This window comes from Hemicordylus capensis, chromosome 4 (genome assembly GCF_027244095.1).
Source record: "Hemicordylus capensis ecotype Gifberg chromosome 4, rHemCap1.1.pri, whole genome shotgun sequence".
Classification (NCBI taxonomy): Eukaryota; Metazoa; Chordata; class Lepidosauria; order Squamata; family Cordylidae; genus Hemicordylus; species Hemicordylus capensis.
Genome location: NC_069660.1, coordinates 162881223 through 162897368, shown reverse-complemented (window position 1 = coordinate 162897368; position 16146 = coordinate 162881223). Strand labels below are relative to the sequence as shown.

Here is a 16146-nt window from a genome sequence, read left to right as displayed (position 1 = left end):
AGCGATTAAAGGGTCTCTTATACTCCTTGCGTTCATTCCTTCTGTAGGAGTTCTGTCTCCGTTGATATGGCTGAAACCTATTATTTGTAAAACGCTGTGCTGTGAACGTCTTTGCTGTATATTTAGATTTCTTCAAGTGTTCCATTGTATCATCTGTTTGTTCTGCAAACAGGCCTTTCCCATCAAATTGTAACGACTCTATGCGGTCATGCATATCCTGCATCAACATGGTCGACTGCAGCCATGCATGGCGTCGCAACATCACAGCAGTCGTTAGAGTGCGCGATTCAGACTCCGCCAAGTGTTTGGCATCTGCCAGTTGTCGTCATGTAGCCGTTTACATGTAGCCTTTACAAAAGCATTATCAAAACATTTTTGAAACTCCTCTGATGTTAAAGAGAATCTCTGTGCATGGAGACCCTCCCATAAAGAGTAGGTATATTTCGCAAGACAAGCTATGTAGTTTGAGATCTTAACGGATAGGCAAGCTGTAAAATAAGCCTTCCTAGCCAGCACATCCAGCTTCCTGCCTTCCTTGTCTGCTGGTGTGGTATGCCTCCTTCCTGATTTCGCCGAAGAGGCACAATCAATCATCAGCGAACTAGGTACTGGATGAGTTAGCAAATATTCATTATCCTGCTCTCTTATTCTGTAGAAAGATTTCAGACGTTTTGAGGTAGTTGTCGAAGTCTGCAAGACCTCCCACGCAGATTTTGCCGCCTTCGTGATCACCGGGAGCATTGGCAGATAAACTGGCTGAGAGCCAGATGACTTCTTTAAAAAATTATAAACAGGGTCATCCAACTCTGTTGTCTTCTGCGAGAGATCGAGACCCAGTACTCTTGCCATTTCAGCTATCTGCTGATTGTAAGATCTCATTTCTTCCATAGGCGAATCCATTGGAAGAGGCACGACATCTGGACTGGGGTCCTTTGGAAGCCGATCATCTGCATCATCTTTTGGGTTATCTGAATCGTCCCTAGGATCATCCCCCGAGGAATCTGAAGAGTATTCTTCCTCATCAGAGGAGGAAGGCACATCATCAGGTACATCAGTCATTTCTGAAGGCAAGGGCTCTTAGCATGCAGCATTCTGGCGGCTGGTGTAGTCAGTGGAGGTAATGAGGTCTGAATCAATACTGATCTGACAGGGCAAGACAGCGGGATGGCAGCTTGCACTGCAGAATCTTGCACAGGAGGCTTGTTTGCACGAGGTTCCAAACTCTGAACTGCAGTGCTTATGCTCCTAGGCACCTCCTTCAAAGGAGTGGCAGTCTGAATGGAAATTGATGTGCAAGGCAGGACACATGGTGTAGTTTGTGTGGTAACAGCCATAGAGCGTTCTTGAACTTGGGGTCTCCTTAGCCTTGCCGCCTGCCATTCCCAGAACAACGTAATTTCTTCAGGAGATAAAGTAATACTAGCATCACCCCAACCTCCCAATGGGCAAAAGCCCATCGGTGTCCTCCGAGAAGGTGTGAGTGAAGGTGTCTTGGGAGGAGGAAGACTATCAAGATCATCATCAACATCCAGTCCCTGGGATATGAACCCCTGGAAAGTAGAGGTTGAAGGAGATGTGTTTTCAGATTGAAGGAGCTGCAGGAGGTCAGGGTCTACGTCTATCTCTCCCTCTGTTGGAGAAACTTCAATCTGCATTCCATCATCCAGTGAGCCCAGTCAAGTCCTTGAAGGAGGCTTGGATCCTCTATCTATTAGAGAAGGTTCCACAGTGCAGCTTGGAGCAATTTTCAGCATTGAAAAAGCGGCAGCTGTCGGCATTGAGGAAAGCTCTCCAGCTTTAAGGGTTGCCGATGTCGAAGGAGCGTTGTTTCCTTTCGACTCTGAGGAGGTCTTGCCTTTACTTTCGCCGGCACCTACATGTCGTCGACTTGGACTTGGCGCCCCACTGCTCAGCATCGAGGTCGGGGTTGCAGGTGGTTGACCAGGAGTTGGGGCAGGCGGTAAGGACTTTGCTCTGCACTTCTGCAGCTCCATCGGCAACCCCAACAGTGAAGGAGTGGTATGCTGCAATATCGGAGCTGCCTTATGCCTCTTCCGTACTGCATGAGTTGACGGGGAAGAGCATGGGAGCTTTGGGCTTCCGCTCTTCGGTATCTAGGGCTACTTGAATAGGCTCGGTTTCGAAGCCTCACGGTAGGTCCCGGCAGCACTACAAGCCATGCTCGAGGGTTTAGACTGCGTACGTGCAGCCCTTGGCAGGGAGGATGAGGTAGACGGGCGGAGCGCGTCTTCCATTAACGAAACTTTCAGTTGTGCCGCCCTATTCTTCAGGGTTTGCCTCGAAAATGTCTTACAAATTGGCAAGCAGTCGTGGAGCATTCTATGCCCAGGTAGAGGAGACAAAACTGATGACCGTCTGTGGACGGAAGCTTAGCCCTGAAGCGAATACACCACTTAAAAGTGGTTTTCTCCCTCACAGATGAGCTCATGAGCTAAGGATTAGTGGCTGACAGGTATTCTTTTATTGATTTATTACTTGTCGTAACAAGGGGAAGCAGGAACACAGATCAGTGCCACGGGCTCTAGACAATATGGGACAGAGCTAGATACGATTGCCATAGCCAATCGTCGTTAGCCATTCCGTGGTCGTTCCGTGTGTCCGTAAAAGCCAACTATGTCCGTTCAGGTTTTAGCAAAGAATGGTCGGGCTGTCCTAAGGTCTTATACCGAGTAAACAACAAAATATCTTCCGAGGAGCAACAAAGTTTCCGAGGTCTTAACGCATAGACAGTCAGAAAGAAACTGAGCAACTGACGCCTAACTGCCAGTATAGGTACTGCACGGCTTGTGCACAGGCAGTTAAAAGGCGTCGCGAGGAGCTAATCAATATTACCCGAAGTGTCCTGTGCAGGCACAGAACCCATTTTTATGTCTGTCGAGGCCTCACTATCCAGATCTCCCGTGAATATTGAGGTCCATCTGTACATACATACAAGTTTAAATGTTACAGTTATGAGATGGCCTACTCCAGTCACTGGCTGGCTTATATCCAGTTTAAGTGACTCATAAGCAGTCTTATTGAAATTAACAGGACATGTTTACTTGTCCTATTAATTTCAATGGGATCAGCCAGGAAATGCTTGACTAACAAGAAGGTTGCTGGTTCAAATACCCACTGGTACTATATTGGGCAGCAACGATATAGGAAGACGCTGAAAGGCATCATCTCGTACTGCGCAGGAGGAGGCAATGGTAAACTCCTCCTGTACTCTACCAAATAAAATCACAGGGCTCTGTGAGCACCAGGAGTCGACACCGACTTGATGGCACACTTTACTTACTTTACTCTCAAGTAACTTAGTTGCATTCATTAAGTAACTTTATTGCTTCATTCAAGCAGCTGAGGTTAGACAGAACTAAGGGACCACTCAGTGACTGTTCTGTAACCAGGATGACATCCAAGTCAGTAAAGATGCAGGTAATTTTAACCACAAAATGCTTAGCAAAAAAAAAAGAGAGAGAGAGAGAATGGGCTACCAAGGATGAACAATACATTGTGACCCAACTGTCAAGATCACCTCATAAAGTTCTAGAAATGGCAACAATACCTGGTCAGACAACAAGGCTGAAACTTGTTAACGAAGAATGTGCACGAATTGCATTTCAAGACACCATGTGGTCATGCGGGAGCAGCTGGGGAAGAGTGCCACAGGCACATGAAGATAGCTGGAGGAGCACCAGAAATTCAGGAAGTGGCAGCGAGCGGCGGCAGAGCCACTATGCACCTGTTCTCCTTCATTTTAAAGAGGAGGGGATGTGTTCCAAATCGCATTTCAAAACATGATTCGTGCACATCCCTAGTGTGCAGATATGACAGTTGAGGTTAACTGTATTCAGATGCCTCTAAAATTTAGACAATGCCTACCTCCATCCCTTCAAAAGGTGGTGGATCTTTTGGCTTATTCGATTTCTCTTTTTTCTCTAGGGAAAGAAAATATAGAATCACAACTTTAAATGCTCATTTGCATAAGTATATTTCAGAGTGGATAACAATAGATAATTTTTTAAAAAAATTAAATCAATTTTTTAAAAGTATATAAAAATACCCTAATTTCAAATCCTCATTTAAAAAACAATATGATTAAAATTAAATCTCATCACAAACATGCTAAACCAACACCCACAGCCTCCCCCCCACCCAATGAATTAATGACTATCATATAAAATGAGTTACCTACTAATCAAAAACAGGCATTCATTTCAGTTTCCTCTCATGAAGATGGCTCTAGTCTGCCCAGTAACTATCACCTCTCACTTCTAGCAAATTCTGGTCTTTTAGTATCTGGCTGATATCCAGACTAACATCCTAATGAAGTACTGGTGCAATGGAAGAAGCACCAGTGCTCCTGAAGAGTTCCAGACTAACACAGCACTAGTGTGCGCTTAGGGGAATTGCAACAAACTCTCCTTCCCCCAGAAGCCCTCTATATCACCCCCCAAAAAACTGTCCCCGAGGACTGCACGAGCCTAAGGGTCATATGTTTGGGTGGCACAGAGAGCTTCCTGGAGAAGGGGAGGTCACCAAAATTTGCCCCCACTCCCACTAAGCCAAGAGTTCAGCCAAGTTAGTTGAACTTTTCAGAAGCACTAGTTCTTTTCCGGTTGCATGAGTGCTTTGTTAGCCAAGATGTCAAACTCAGTTTCTAAGCAGGTTAAAGTCATATGTGCAAAGACACAGGCTGGATAGGATTGTTGTGTAGGGCTTATGTGGTGGTGGGGTTGGACCACAGGCAGGCAGAGGCGATAGTTAAGAAAGATATTATATAGAAAAGGAGGTGGAGTGCTAGAAAGAAACAGTGAAATGGGGATGTCTCCTAAATCTCATATAGTATTTTTAGTAGTATAATCTATCTATTAAGCAGCTCACTATCAGGTGGCATTGTGATTATTTTCATCCTACATGAAGTAGTTTGTTTGGAAAACCTGTTTAAAGATTCACATTTCCCCAGCAAAGCAAATAATGATCTCCCAATGGTTGAGGGTCTCAATCTGCTCAATCTCCCTGCAGCTTCTGATACGTGTGAGAGGACTGACTGAGTGGTGTGGACTTGTTTTGTGCCGATTCCTGAAAATGACTGGGAAAGGATTTGTAAGAGAAAACTCAGGTAATCTGCCATTTATAGTTTCCTACATGATTGGAAGTTTCGTTGCTGGCAATGAAGATTACACTGGAGAGAAGGTGAGGGGATTGAAGACCACAAGGTCAGTATGAGAGCTAATTCTGTAACTTTAAAAAAAAACCCTCCCCTCCACAAAATACTGCCCTTTTATATGGCATGCCAGTATAGGGGGGAAGTATTTTTTATTTTTCTCCCCCTTAAAAAAAACACCGTAGTGATTGTGCAAAGAAAGGGTGAACAGTGATCATTTTCTGCTCTTTTTGTCTTCCACCCTAGTAACAAATGTGAATAATTTCTGTCACTGCTGGAGAAATCTGTCTCTCTTGAAAATAAAGGACAACCATTATTACATTTGAATGTTTCAATTCATTTCTCCAAGGTGGATTGGGCCTGTTCCCCTGTATCACGGTGATCTCAACTGCTTAAAAGTGGTAGTATTGCTGCTTCTATCTGACCGTGTCCTCTTCCTTCATTTTATCTAAGAACTGCTAGATCTCAGTGTTCCTATTTGGCTTTTACAACCCTCATAAGCAGAAGGAGAAGCTAAGTTCCTTGTACGAACTATTAGGCATGACAGGCAGACATCCAACAGGTGCAATTACCTACCATATGAGCAGGGGAGTAGCTAGGGGAGACTGGGCCTGTGTTCGCCCCTCCCTCCGGCAGCTCCTTGGAGTGAGGGATATAATGAAGAAGATAGGACGGGGTGGAGCTGGTGGGCCCTCAGGAGCTCGGGTTATCTGAACCCATCCACTCAATTATAGCTACACCCCTGCATATGAGGATAGTAAAATGAAACAAACGCTCCTGGCATTTTTCCCGTCCACCCAGCGCTGGGTTAGGATTTAAAGAACCCACCCACCCCCACTGTATCACCTAGGGAAATTGCCCTGTGATCAGATGCCTCCCCTTAGTGGGCAGAGGGAATGGTACTAACAGGAGTTCCGATACTCCCAGCAGCACGGGCCTAGTAGGTACATGCACAAATATGTTTTCCAGTGTGTTGTACACCACTTGGATTATACCACCAGGTATAATCTCCTATTTCCTAAATTAATAAACACCAAGATATCTAAAAAGATGCATGAAATATACCCTCCTAGATGCTGTAAATTAATATGTTGTAGTAGTCAGATTTGCACCATCGTTTAATAAATAAGTGAAGACGTATCAGTAGGAAATTTGACTTAAATCAATGATCAATTTAAACTGAGGTTTTCTCTTAGTGATTTATATCACTTTGATTTAAATCAGGGCTGCACAATTTTGGCCCTCCTGCATATGCTGGCCTATAACTCCCATAATCTTTGACCATTAGCCACTATGGCTGAGGATTGTGGGAGCCGTAACCCCAGAACAGCTGGAGGGCCAAAGTTGCGCAATCCTGGTTTAAACCTAAATAGTCCTGATTTAAAACAATCTACCCTAGTATATTCAGTGCAAACTCTTATCTTATTTTAAATCTGCCCTCACATTCAGGAGCCCTCATGTGGTAAGCTGGGCTTACTTCAAAGTAAATGCATTTAGGATCAAGCTGTTAGTCTGGCAAATTGATATAGCACTTACATTCATATACCGCTCTATAGCCGGAGCTCTCTAAGCGGTTTACAAGATTTTAGCATATTGCCCCCAACATTCTGGGTACTCATTTTACCGACCTCGGAAGGATGGAAGGCTGAGTCAACCTTGAGCCCCTGGTCAGGATCAAACTTGTAACCTTCTGGTTACAGGGCGCCAGTTTTACCATTGCACCACCAGATATGTATTTACACTCAGTCCAGGAGTGTGCAAAAGGGCTGTATGCAAAGTGCATCCGTAAGCACAAGTACAGGGACGATGTTCACTTCTGGCAGCAGTTTCTTGAAACCCACAGAATGCCATTCTAGAAGAGAGGCAACTTGGGAAAGAGGAGGTTGAAAGAGCTTAATCTCAAAAGGAACTTGAAAATAGATCAATTGTAAGCCTTTTCATCCCAACCTTAGATTCCACCCCCACAATACACTAAGCAGAACAGAGAACATTTTGAAGGACCTATCTCAAAATTCCTATTTCACCAAATATGCCACATTTAGAATAGAATCTTCTACAAAAGATCTCATAAATTGTGCTTTTTAAAATCCAAAAACTGCAGTTATTGTAGTTGTTATCCATGACCAATAATAATTTCCCCATAAAACTTTATCAGTTCTTCTGGGTGAAATAGAGCCTACTTTCATCGCTACCCTCTTCCCATCAAAACACTAGGCAAGGGAGAAAGGCCCACACCATTGGGGCAGTCCAAAGAATGGGTCGTCTGAGAGAAGATGGAAAATACTGCCTCACCTTTCCCCTCCCCCACCCCTTAAGCATTTTTAAAGGAAGCAGAGGTTGTGGAAAGAGAGCGCTTGCTTGCTGGCAGTCTCTTCTCGTTGCTTTGGTCACCTTCTGCAAGGGGGCTGGGGCAACAAGAAAAAGCTGCAAGTAAGCAGCCTCCACCCTTCAACCTCCACCCTAATTAAAGATGCTTCAGGGGTTGGCAGGGCAAAGCAAAGCAGCATTTTTGCCTTCCCTCTTCTTAACAAAGTCCTGAAAGGGTAGGAATGGGAACTCCTGGTCCAACATCTGCAAGGGCCGCACATGAAAAGAGAAGATTGCCTGCAGCCTCCCTTCTCATAAAAAGCCAATGCAAAGACTTTGCAAGCGTTGAACTGGGAACTTGCAGCCCGACCCATGCAACGCCTTACAAACGAAGTGAACTGGTTCCCCTGCTTCCCTCTACCTGGCAGAGGTGGTGGCAGTGATGGCCACTACTCCGGCTCCTCTTCCTCACCATCCTGATCTCTGCCAAAGCAGAGGGTAAGATGGAGTGGCAGGAAACATGAATCACGTTTCATCATTTCCTGCCCTTCCAACTTCCCCACTCTTTGCCTTTGACAACAGGCCTGTTGTGGCACAGAGAGAGGAACAACGAGTGGCAGCAGCGGCTTGCACACTACCAAAAATGAGGGGGCTTTAGGGCAGCAGCAGATCTGGGTGAGGCTAGGAGGCTGGGGTGGCAACAGGTCCACAGAGGCAGCCAATTTGCAGCCTCTGCCAGACTGCTGCTTGAGGCTAAGGGTGTGCATGGACTGTTTGGTGTGGTCCAGTCCGAATTCAAACCGTATTTGGACCGAACTGCAGGTATGCAAACCAGTTTGACAAACCAGCTCAAATGGGTTCATGATCAAACTTTTCGAACTGGCCTGATTTGTGGCAGTCCCGTTCACAATCAAATTGGTTCTGCACATCCCTACTTGAGTCAACTCCCCCACCTCTTCTCATTAGCAAAGTGCCCCTGTGCACTACAGATCTTTTCCAGTTCCCTATTTAACCTTGTTTTGCCCACCTTTTGCTGAAGAGGTATCCCTGCGGTTCTGCAGGTAGTACAGCAATTGTTCCACTTCAGCTAGTTTGGAGGGGTGAATAAGCTTGCATTCCTCCACCACCTTCCGAGCCAGGGAAGAAATATCTGTATTTGCATTGAGACTCTTCAACCGAATGCTGTAAAATATATTTCAAGAGATTTCACTGTAGACTTATGAACTATATACGTATGCAGAAATTGTATATGTGTGTGTGTGTGTGTGTGTGTGTGTGTGTGTGTGTGTATAGAGAGAGAGAGAGTCAATAATTTGTTAAGAGTAAACATTATCTTACATAGTTCCAAACCTTCCTTTAATGACCTAGTAATAATGGCACTTTTTAATGTTAATTGATCACATGTTTAGCAACAAACCTCTGACTTCATCCAGACCCCACTTGACAGCTTGGATCCCAGTATCTGTATTTATTATCAGGTTTTTCCATAAATCATAAGCATGCAATAACAGAGAATACAGAAAGCACTGGGGAAATACACATGAGGCTATGAAGTGCAAAAACAAAGACAATACAAGAAATAGAAATCAAGAGATATAACGGGTACACACTCCTTCCCAGCACCTTAAATTTCATTTTTGCTGTGGTCAAAACAGAAGATAAAGAAGTTTTATAAGATTGGGTCTTTGCGCCACCCTTGAATTCCAGCTTATACTATTTCTAGTACTTGTAAAAGCCAAATCATATACTTCACGTTTTAATCGGGGGTAAATCCTACTTGGATTTTCCACAGACATGTCTTATATTCATCAAGGCAGTCAGAATAAGAACATAAAGACAGCCTGCTAGATCAGGCCCAAGACCTACACTGAGGGAAATAAGTATTTGATCCCCTGCTGATTTTGTCCGTTTGCCCTCTGACACAGAAATGACCAGGCTATAATTGGAATGGTAGGTTCATTGTAGCTGTGAGAGACAGAATAACAACAAACAAACCCTCAAAAGCCCAGTGCCCAAAAGTCAGCGATGGATTTGCATTGTAGTGAGGGAAATAAGTATTCGATCCCCTATCAACCAGCAAGATTTCAGGCTCCCAGGTGTCTTTTCACTATATGCAGGTAACGAGCTGAGATGAGGAACACCCTCTGTAAGGGAGTGCTCCTAATCCCAGCTTGTTACAGTACCTGTATAAAAGATACCTGTCCATAGAAGCAAGCAATCACTCCGCTTCCAAACTCACCACCATGCCCAAGACCAAAGAGCTGTCGAAGGATGTCAGGGACAAGGTTGTAGACCTGCACAAGGCTGGACTGGGCTACAAGACTATCGCCAAGCAGCTTGGTGAGAAGGTGACTAGAGTTGGCACGATAACTCTCAAATGGAAGAAACACAAAATAACTGTCAATCTCCCTCGGTCTGGGGCTCCATGCAAGATCTCACCTCATGGAGTTGCAATGATCATGAGAACGGTGACAAAGCAGCCCAGAACTACACGGGGGGAACTTGTCAATGATCTCAGGGCAGCTGGAACCATAGTCACCAAGAAAACAATTGGAAACACACTACGCCGTGAAGGACTGAAATCTTGCAGTGCCCGCAAGGTCCCCCAGCTCAAGGCCGCACATGTACAGGCCCGTCTGCAGTTTGCTAATGCACATCTGAATGATCCAGAGGAGAACTGGGTGAAAGTGTTGTGGTCAGATGAGACCAAAATCGAGCTCTTTGGCATCAACTCAACTCGCCGTGTGTGGAGGAGGAGGAATGCTGCCTATGAGCCCAAGAACACCATCCCCACCATCAAACATGGAGGTGGACACATTATGCTTTGGGGGTGTTTTTCTGCTAAGGGGACAGGACACCTTCACTGCATCGAAGGGACGATGGACGGGACCATGTACCGTCAGATCTTGGGTGAGCACCTCCTTCCCTCAGCCAGGGCATTGAGAATGGGTCGCGGATGGGTATTCCAGCATGACAATGACCCAAAACACACAGCCAAGGCAACAAAGGAGTGGCTCAAGAAGAAGCACATGAAGGTCCTGGAGTGGCCCAGCCAGTCTCCAGACCTTAATCCCATAGAAAATCTGTGGAGGGAGCTGAAGGTTCGGGTTGCCAAACATCAGCCTCAAAACCTTTCTGACTTGGAGAGGATCTGCAAAGAGGAGTGGGACAACATCCCTCCTGGGTTGTGTGCAAACCTGGTGGCCAACTACAAGAAACGTCTGACCTCTGTGATTGCCAACAAGGGTTTTGCCACCAAGTACTAAGACATCTTTTGTGAAGGGATCGAATACTTATTTCCCTCACTACAATGCAAATCCATCGCTGACTTTTGGGCACTCGGCTTTTGAGGGTTTGTTTGTTGTTGTTCTGTCTCTCACAGCTACAATAAACCTACCATTCCAATTATAGCCTGGTCATTTCTGTGTCAGAGGGCAAACGGACAAAATCAGCAGGGAATCAAATACTTATTTCCCTCACTGTATCTAGTCCATCATCTTGTTTTACACACTGGCTCACCAGATACCTCTGAGAAGCCCACAGGCAGGAGCTGAGGGCATGCCCTCTCTCTTGCTGTAGCTCCTCTGCAACCAGTATTTAGAGGCATCTTGCCTTGGAGGCTGGAGGTGGCCTATAGCCATCAGTCTAGTAGCCATTGATAGACCTGTCCTCCATGAATTTGTCTAAGCCCCTTTTAAAGCCATCCACGCTAGTGGCCATCACCACATCCCATGGCAGAGAATTCCATAGAGTATTGCTGTGTGAAAAAGTACTACCTTTTGATAGCCCTAAATTTCCTGCCCTTCAGTTTCATGTGATGACCCTTGGTTCTAGTGTTGAGAGGGAGAAAAATATCTCTATCCACTCTCTATACTCTATGCATAATTTTATACACTTCTGTCATGTCTCTCTGCAGTCACCTCTTTTCCAAACTAAAAAGCCCCAGATACTGTAGCCTTGCTTCATAAGGAAGGTGCCTTCTTCTGCACCTTTTCCAGTACAGAAATGTCCTTCTTTCTACAAAAGCCTTACGATATATTGGCCAGAAGTGTACACAGTAATCCAAATGTGGTCACAACATAGATTAGTATAAGGGCATGATAATATTAGCATTTTTATTTTCAACCCTCTTCCTACTGATCCCTAGCATGGGTTTTTCCTATTTCATAGCTGTTGTACACAGAGTTGACAATTTTAATGAGCTCTCCACCACAAACCCAAGCTCTCTCTCTTGGTCAGTCACCAATAGCTCAGACCTTATCAGTGTATGTGTGAAACTGGGGGGTGGGTTTGCCCCAATATGCATCACTTTAAGAATATAAGAATGGCCCTGCTGGATCAGGCCCAAGGCCCATCTGGTAGAGCATCGTGTTTCACACAGTGGCCCACCAGATGTTGCTGGAAGCCCACAGGCAGGATTTTGTCACCCAGTTTGTCACTCCAGTTTGGAGAGATGTTTTTGGAGCTCCTCACAATCTGTTTTGGATTTCACTACCCTAAATAGTTTAGATTCATTTGCAAATTTGTCCACTTTGCTGTGGCCAAGTCAACAGTTTGACTTGGACCACACAACCTAGGATCAAATTCCCACTCAGCTACAGATCCACTGAGTTAGACTTAGACCAAGTAAACACATTGAAAATCTAGCGGCAAGACTCAGTTCCTGCTAGGTAATTAGGAAATAATTGTGACCCATAAGTAAGAATAACAAAAAATGATAGCATTTTGAAAGCAGAACATTATAATGATAGATAAAATGAATATAAGTAATTTTTTTCCTTATCAACCCATTAATTGCAGGCATTTTGTATCAAGATTTCATAGGTTTCTACGAAAGCAGTTTATGTAACATATGTATCTGTGTGACCGGGGCTAGGTACTGGATATGCCATCAGTTCAGGGACAGACATTTCAAGGAACACAAGCTGCCATTTTCCTGGAAATGCCCCGCAACCCCTAAACATGTCCCCTGCATCAACGTCAGATGCAGGGGGCATGGACAATATTGAAAACAGGGCCATTCAGCCCTGCTCTCAATTCTCCCCAGTCAGCGCTTCATTCCAGTACTGGCTGAGAGCTCTTTTCTCTGCCTCTCAAGAGAATTTCATAGAAATGTCTATTACTGACTAATGGAAAAACCTCTGAGATATTGCTACAGCATGTAATATTAACATAGCATACTTTTTAACATTTTGTTTACTAAATGTGTCAAATAGGCTAAATCAGCTCCAACTGATTTAGAACCCCCAAACATTTTCCCATTTAACGTTTTCCAGAAAACCTTTATAAGCTGGAAAGTTAAAGATTCAGAAAACAATTACTTCTGAAAACAGCCTTATATGAATACTGTAAGCTTACATTTTTTGACACTCCTTGCGCTCTCCCAGCATAGGATCTCCCATCTCCCCAAGAATTGTAGCTTCCACTTCATAGTGAACAATAAGTGCCTTTTCCGAAGGATGTACGTCTATGTTTCCTCCTTTTACTTTTCTAATAAGTAAAAATGTGGGATAAGTCACAATAAGACTAGTCTCAGTATCAAGCAAGCACACAGAAGGTTTAGGCAGTCTTTCCCCACACCCTGCAATATCTTCATGGTTGGTTAGATTTTACAACAACTAAGCAGATATTTTAACAATCTTGTATCTTTTTCAGAACTGTAACATGTTTATTGTATAATAATAAAAAGTTGCTATTAATTATTGTTAATTTTGGAATTTTCAGTAAAATTAGCAGCCAATAGAACAATTTCCCACCAAAAAGCAATGAAAATAAGTTACACCTTATCCGAGTGCTGATAAAGCCGCTGTTATACTAAACTCCTAGGAATACAAACAGATATAATCCTCCCTATCCTTTTTCTGGAGATCAGCAATATTTATTGTTATTTATATACCACTATTAAGGGGAAATGTGCCTTATACTATTTTGTTTATCCTCTCAACACCAGCCTGAGGCAGGTCCCTCAGATAAAGTAATAGGCAGGTAGACATTTTATTTTGAACTAGTATCTGTGTTTGCACCAGTTACCATTTCAGGCAACTGTCTCCAAGTTTGTATGTATAACATTCATAAAACTTTCTGCTGTTAGCAACAAGGTTCTATTTGTTCTCAAGACAAATAACAGATAGGGAATTGAGGCAGAGTGCTTAGTCAGTTTGCCATCTGTCAGATTTAACAATTAAGCCAGAAGAATATAAGTATCCTGCTTAGTTTGTAAACCACTCAGAGATTTTACATGGGGCAGTATATAAATGCGATCTATTTCTCCATGTCAACATCATCAGGAGAAGGCATAACCTCCCTAAATGCCTGCCTGGAGGCAGCAATGGGCTGGATGAGGGTTAACAAACAGACTGAATCCAGATAAGACAGAGGTACTTATTGCGCAGGGTCAGAACTCGGGAGACTATTTTGATCTGCTGGTTCTGAATGGGGTCATGCTCCCCCAGAAGGCACAGGTACACAGTCTGGGGTACTTCTGGATCCAAACCTCTCCCTGGTGTCCCAGGTTGAGGCGGTGGCCAGAGGTGCTTTTTATCAGCTTTGGCTGATACTCCAGCTGCATGCCTTTCTTGACATGAATGACCTCAAAACAGTGGTACATTTGCTGGTAACCTCTAGGTTGGATTACTGCAATGCACTCTATGTGGGGCTGCCTTTGTATGTAGTCTGGAAACTACAGTTGGTCCAGAATGCGGCGGCCAGGTTGGTCTCCGGGTCATCTAGGAGAGACCATATTACTTCTGTGTTGAAAGAACTACACTGGCTACTGATACATTTCCGGGCAAAATACAAGGTGCTGGTTATTACCTATAAAGCCCTAAACAGCCTAGCCCTTGGGTATTTAAGAGAATTTCTTCTTCACCATGAGCCCCACCACCTGTTAAGATCATCTGGAGAGGTTCATTTGTGGTTGCCACCAACTCATTTGGTGGCTACTCAGGAACAGGCCTTCCCTGTTGCTGCCCCTGGACTTTCGAATGTGCTCCCTGTTGAAATAAGAGCCTCCCCATCTCTGGCAACTTTTTTAGAAGGACTGAAGACACATTTATTCACCCAGGCTTTTAATAAGATTTGTGGTTTTAAATGTTTAATGTTGGTTTTAAATTACTTTAACATTAATGATTTTAATGTTTAAATGGTTTTAATTGTTTAATTGATTTAGTTTTGATTTTAATTATTTTGATTTTATTTTGATGTAAACTGCCCTGAGCCATTTTTGGAAGGGCAGTATATAAATAAATAAATAAATCAGAAGCAGTCTCAATCTGAAATATACCTTTGGGTAAGCTCACAAAACATCCACAAGCATACTTGAAGCACCTGTTCCATCTAGCCACCATCACTTGTGGCCATGGTCTGTCCTGCTCTCACATGCCCTTGGGAGATGCTCTTCCAAGGCGCCACCGTAACATCTGCATTATACTCTCTTCATATGGAGAACAAATGAAGCACCCCACAAAAGCCCTTCTGAGGATCACATCCTCAAGGGATCCCATTGCAGCCACACACCCCTTCTTCTTTTCCACTCCTCCCAGCTGTCTTCTCTCTTTGCACCCCACATTCTTCATCATCATCATCACCACCCCACTTCTGTAGCCCCTCTCCAAATCTCCCTGGGATTCTCCTCCTAAACATGACTCCCTCAGGGGAGTGGGGTGGGGGGGGGGGGAGAGAATAAAATCTCAGAGAGAAAGACCAGAATCAAGGTGGTGGAAAAGAAGCTGCTTGGCCTGAGAGGCGTTGTTGCCATTTGTCCCCCGCCCCGCCGATCCACCGGGTTCTGCCCTGAGCGGCTCTTCTGCCCCGCCGAGGCCTGAAGCCTTCCCAGGAGGGGATCTGGGGCACCCTATTCCTCTCCTCTCCTCTCCTCCCCGCGCCGCGCCCGCCCCGCGTCATCATCGCAGGCTTCTGTAGCTCTCAGCTGCTGCTCTTCCAAGCACAGACCCCTCCGCCCTCCTCGACCATCCACCGCCCAGCCGCCCCCTTAGTGGATCCACACCCTCCCCCCCCCGGTGCAGAAGAGCCGCGCCCTCCCCGCACACCCTCAGTTCAACACAATGCCCACCCTTCTTCCTCTTCATCTTTGCAGCGGGGAGGAAGAGTTACCTTTTGAGGTAGCGGGCATCCTCTCCTTGCATGGCAGCGGCTACGCCGATCCCGGAGAAAGGCTAAGGCGAGCGGCCGCCAGTTGAAGGGATACCCAGGTACGCGAGTGGGAGGAGAGAAGAGCGTTACCAAGGGAGGGGAGAAGCCGAGCGCGACGCACAGGCGCAATCGGAGGATTCCTCCATCACACGCAGGCGCAGAGAGTGATTCCGGAAAAGAACGAACGAACGCCTTGCGCAGAACCGGTGCGTCTGGCACGAATGAATGAAGTCAAGAGCGAATTGGGCTGCAAAGCCAATTGGATTTATTTCTTATTAAAGGGCAACTTGACTGCAGTTAGGTGTGTTGTTGTTTTGTTTTTGTTGTTGTTTTAAGACAGTGGGGTAGAAAAGAGCACTTTCTTTTAAAAGACACATTTCTTGGAAAACAGCAAACAAAAGAGCAAACCTCGGTTGCCTAGTTTTCAAGGTAGTGGGGACTTTCCGCTTGCAGAGGAATTGCGAAATGTTTCCTAAGCGAAGGCTGCTCTTCCATGCCAGGACTGCCCCCCTCAGATT

The 16146-nt window shown here is 45.0% G+C and overlaps 1 protein-coding gene across 2 annotated transcripts in view; it reads right to left on the bottom strand.

Moving 5' to 3' along the window:
• Positions 1 to 15771, bottom strand: part of KIFAP3 (kinesin associated protein 3) — a 155750-nt gene extending 139979 nt beyond the window's left edge. Inside the window, exons 1-4 of one of the 2 annotated variants that reach the window (XR_008306215.1) lie at positions 15590 to 15771; positions 12836 to 12967; positions 8505 to 8659; positions 3886 to 3941 (exon numbers count right to left, since the gene is read on the bottom strand). Coding sequence is in view for 1 of the 2 variants with exons in the window: in XM_053246268.1 (XP_053102243.1) it covers positions 3886 to 3941; positions 8505 to 8659; positions 12836 to 12967; positions 15590 to 15621 (375 nt within the window). In the remaining variant the exon portion in view is untranslated. The remainder of the gene's footprint in view (positions 1 to 3885; positions 3942 to 8504; positions 8660 to 12835; positions 12968 to 15589) is intronic. The other variant, XM_053246268.1, reaches the window with a different exon arrangement.
• Between the last annotated feature and the right edge of the window lie 375 nt (positions 15772 to 16146).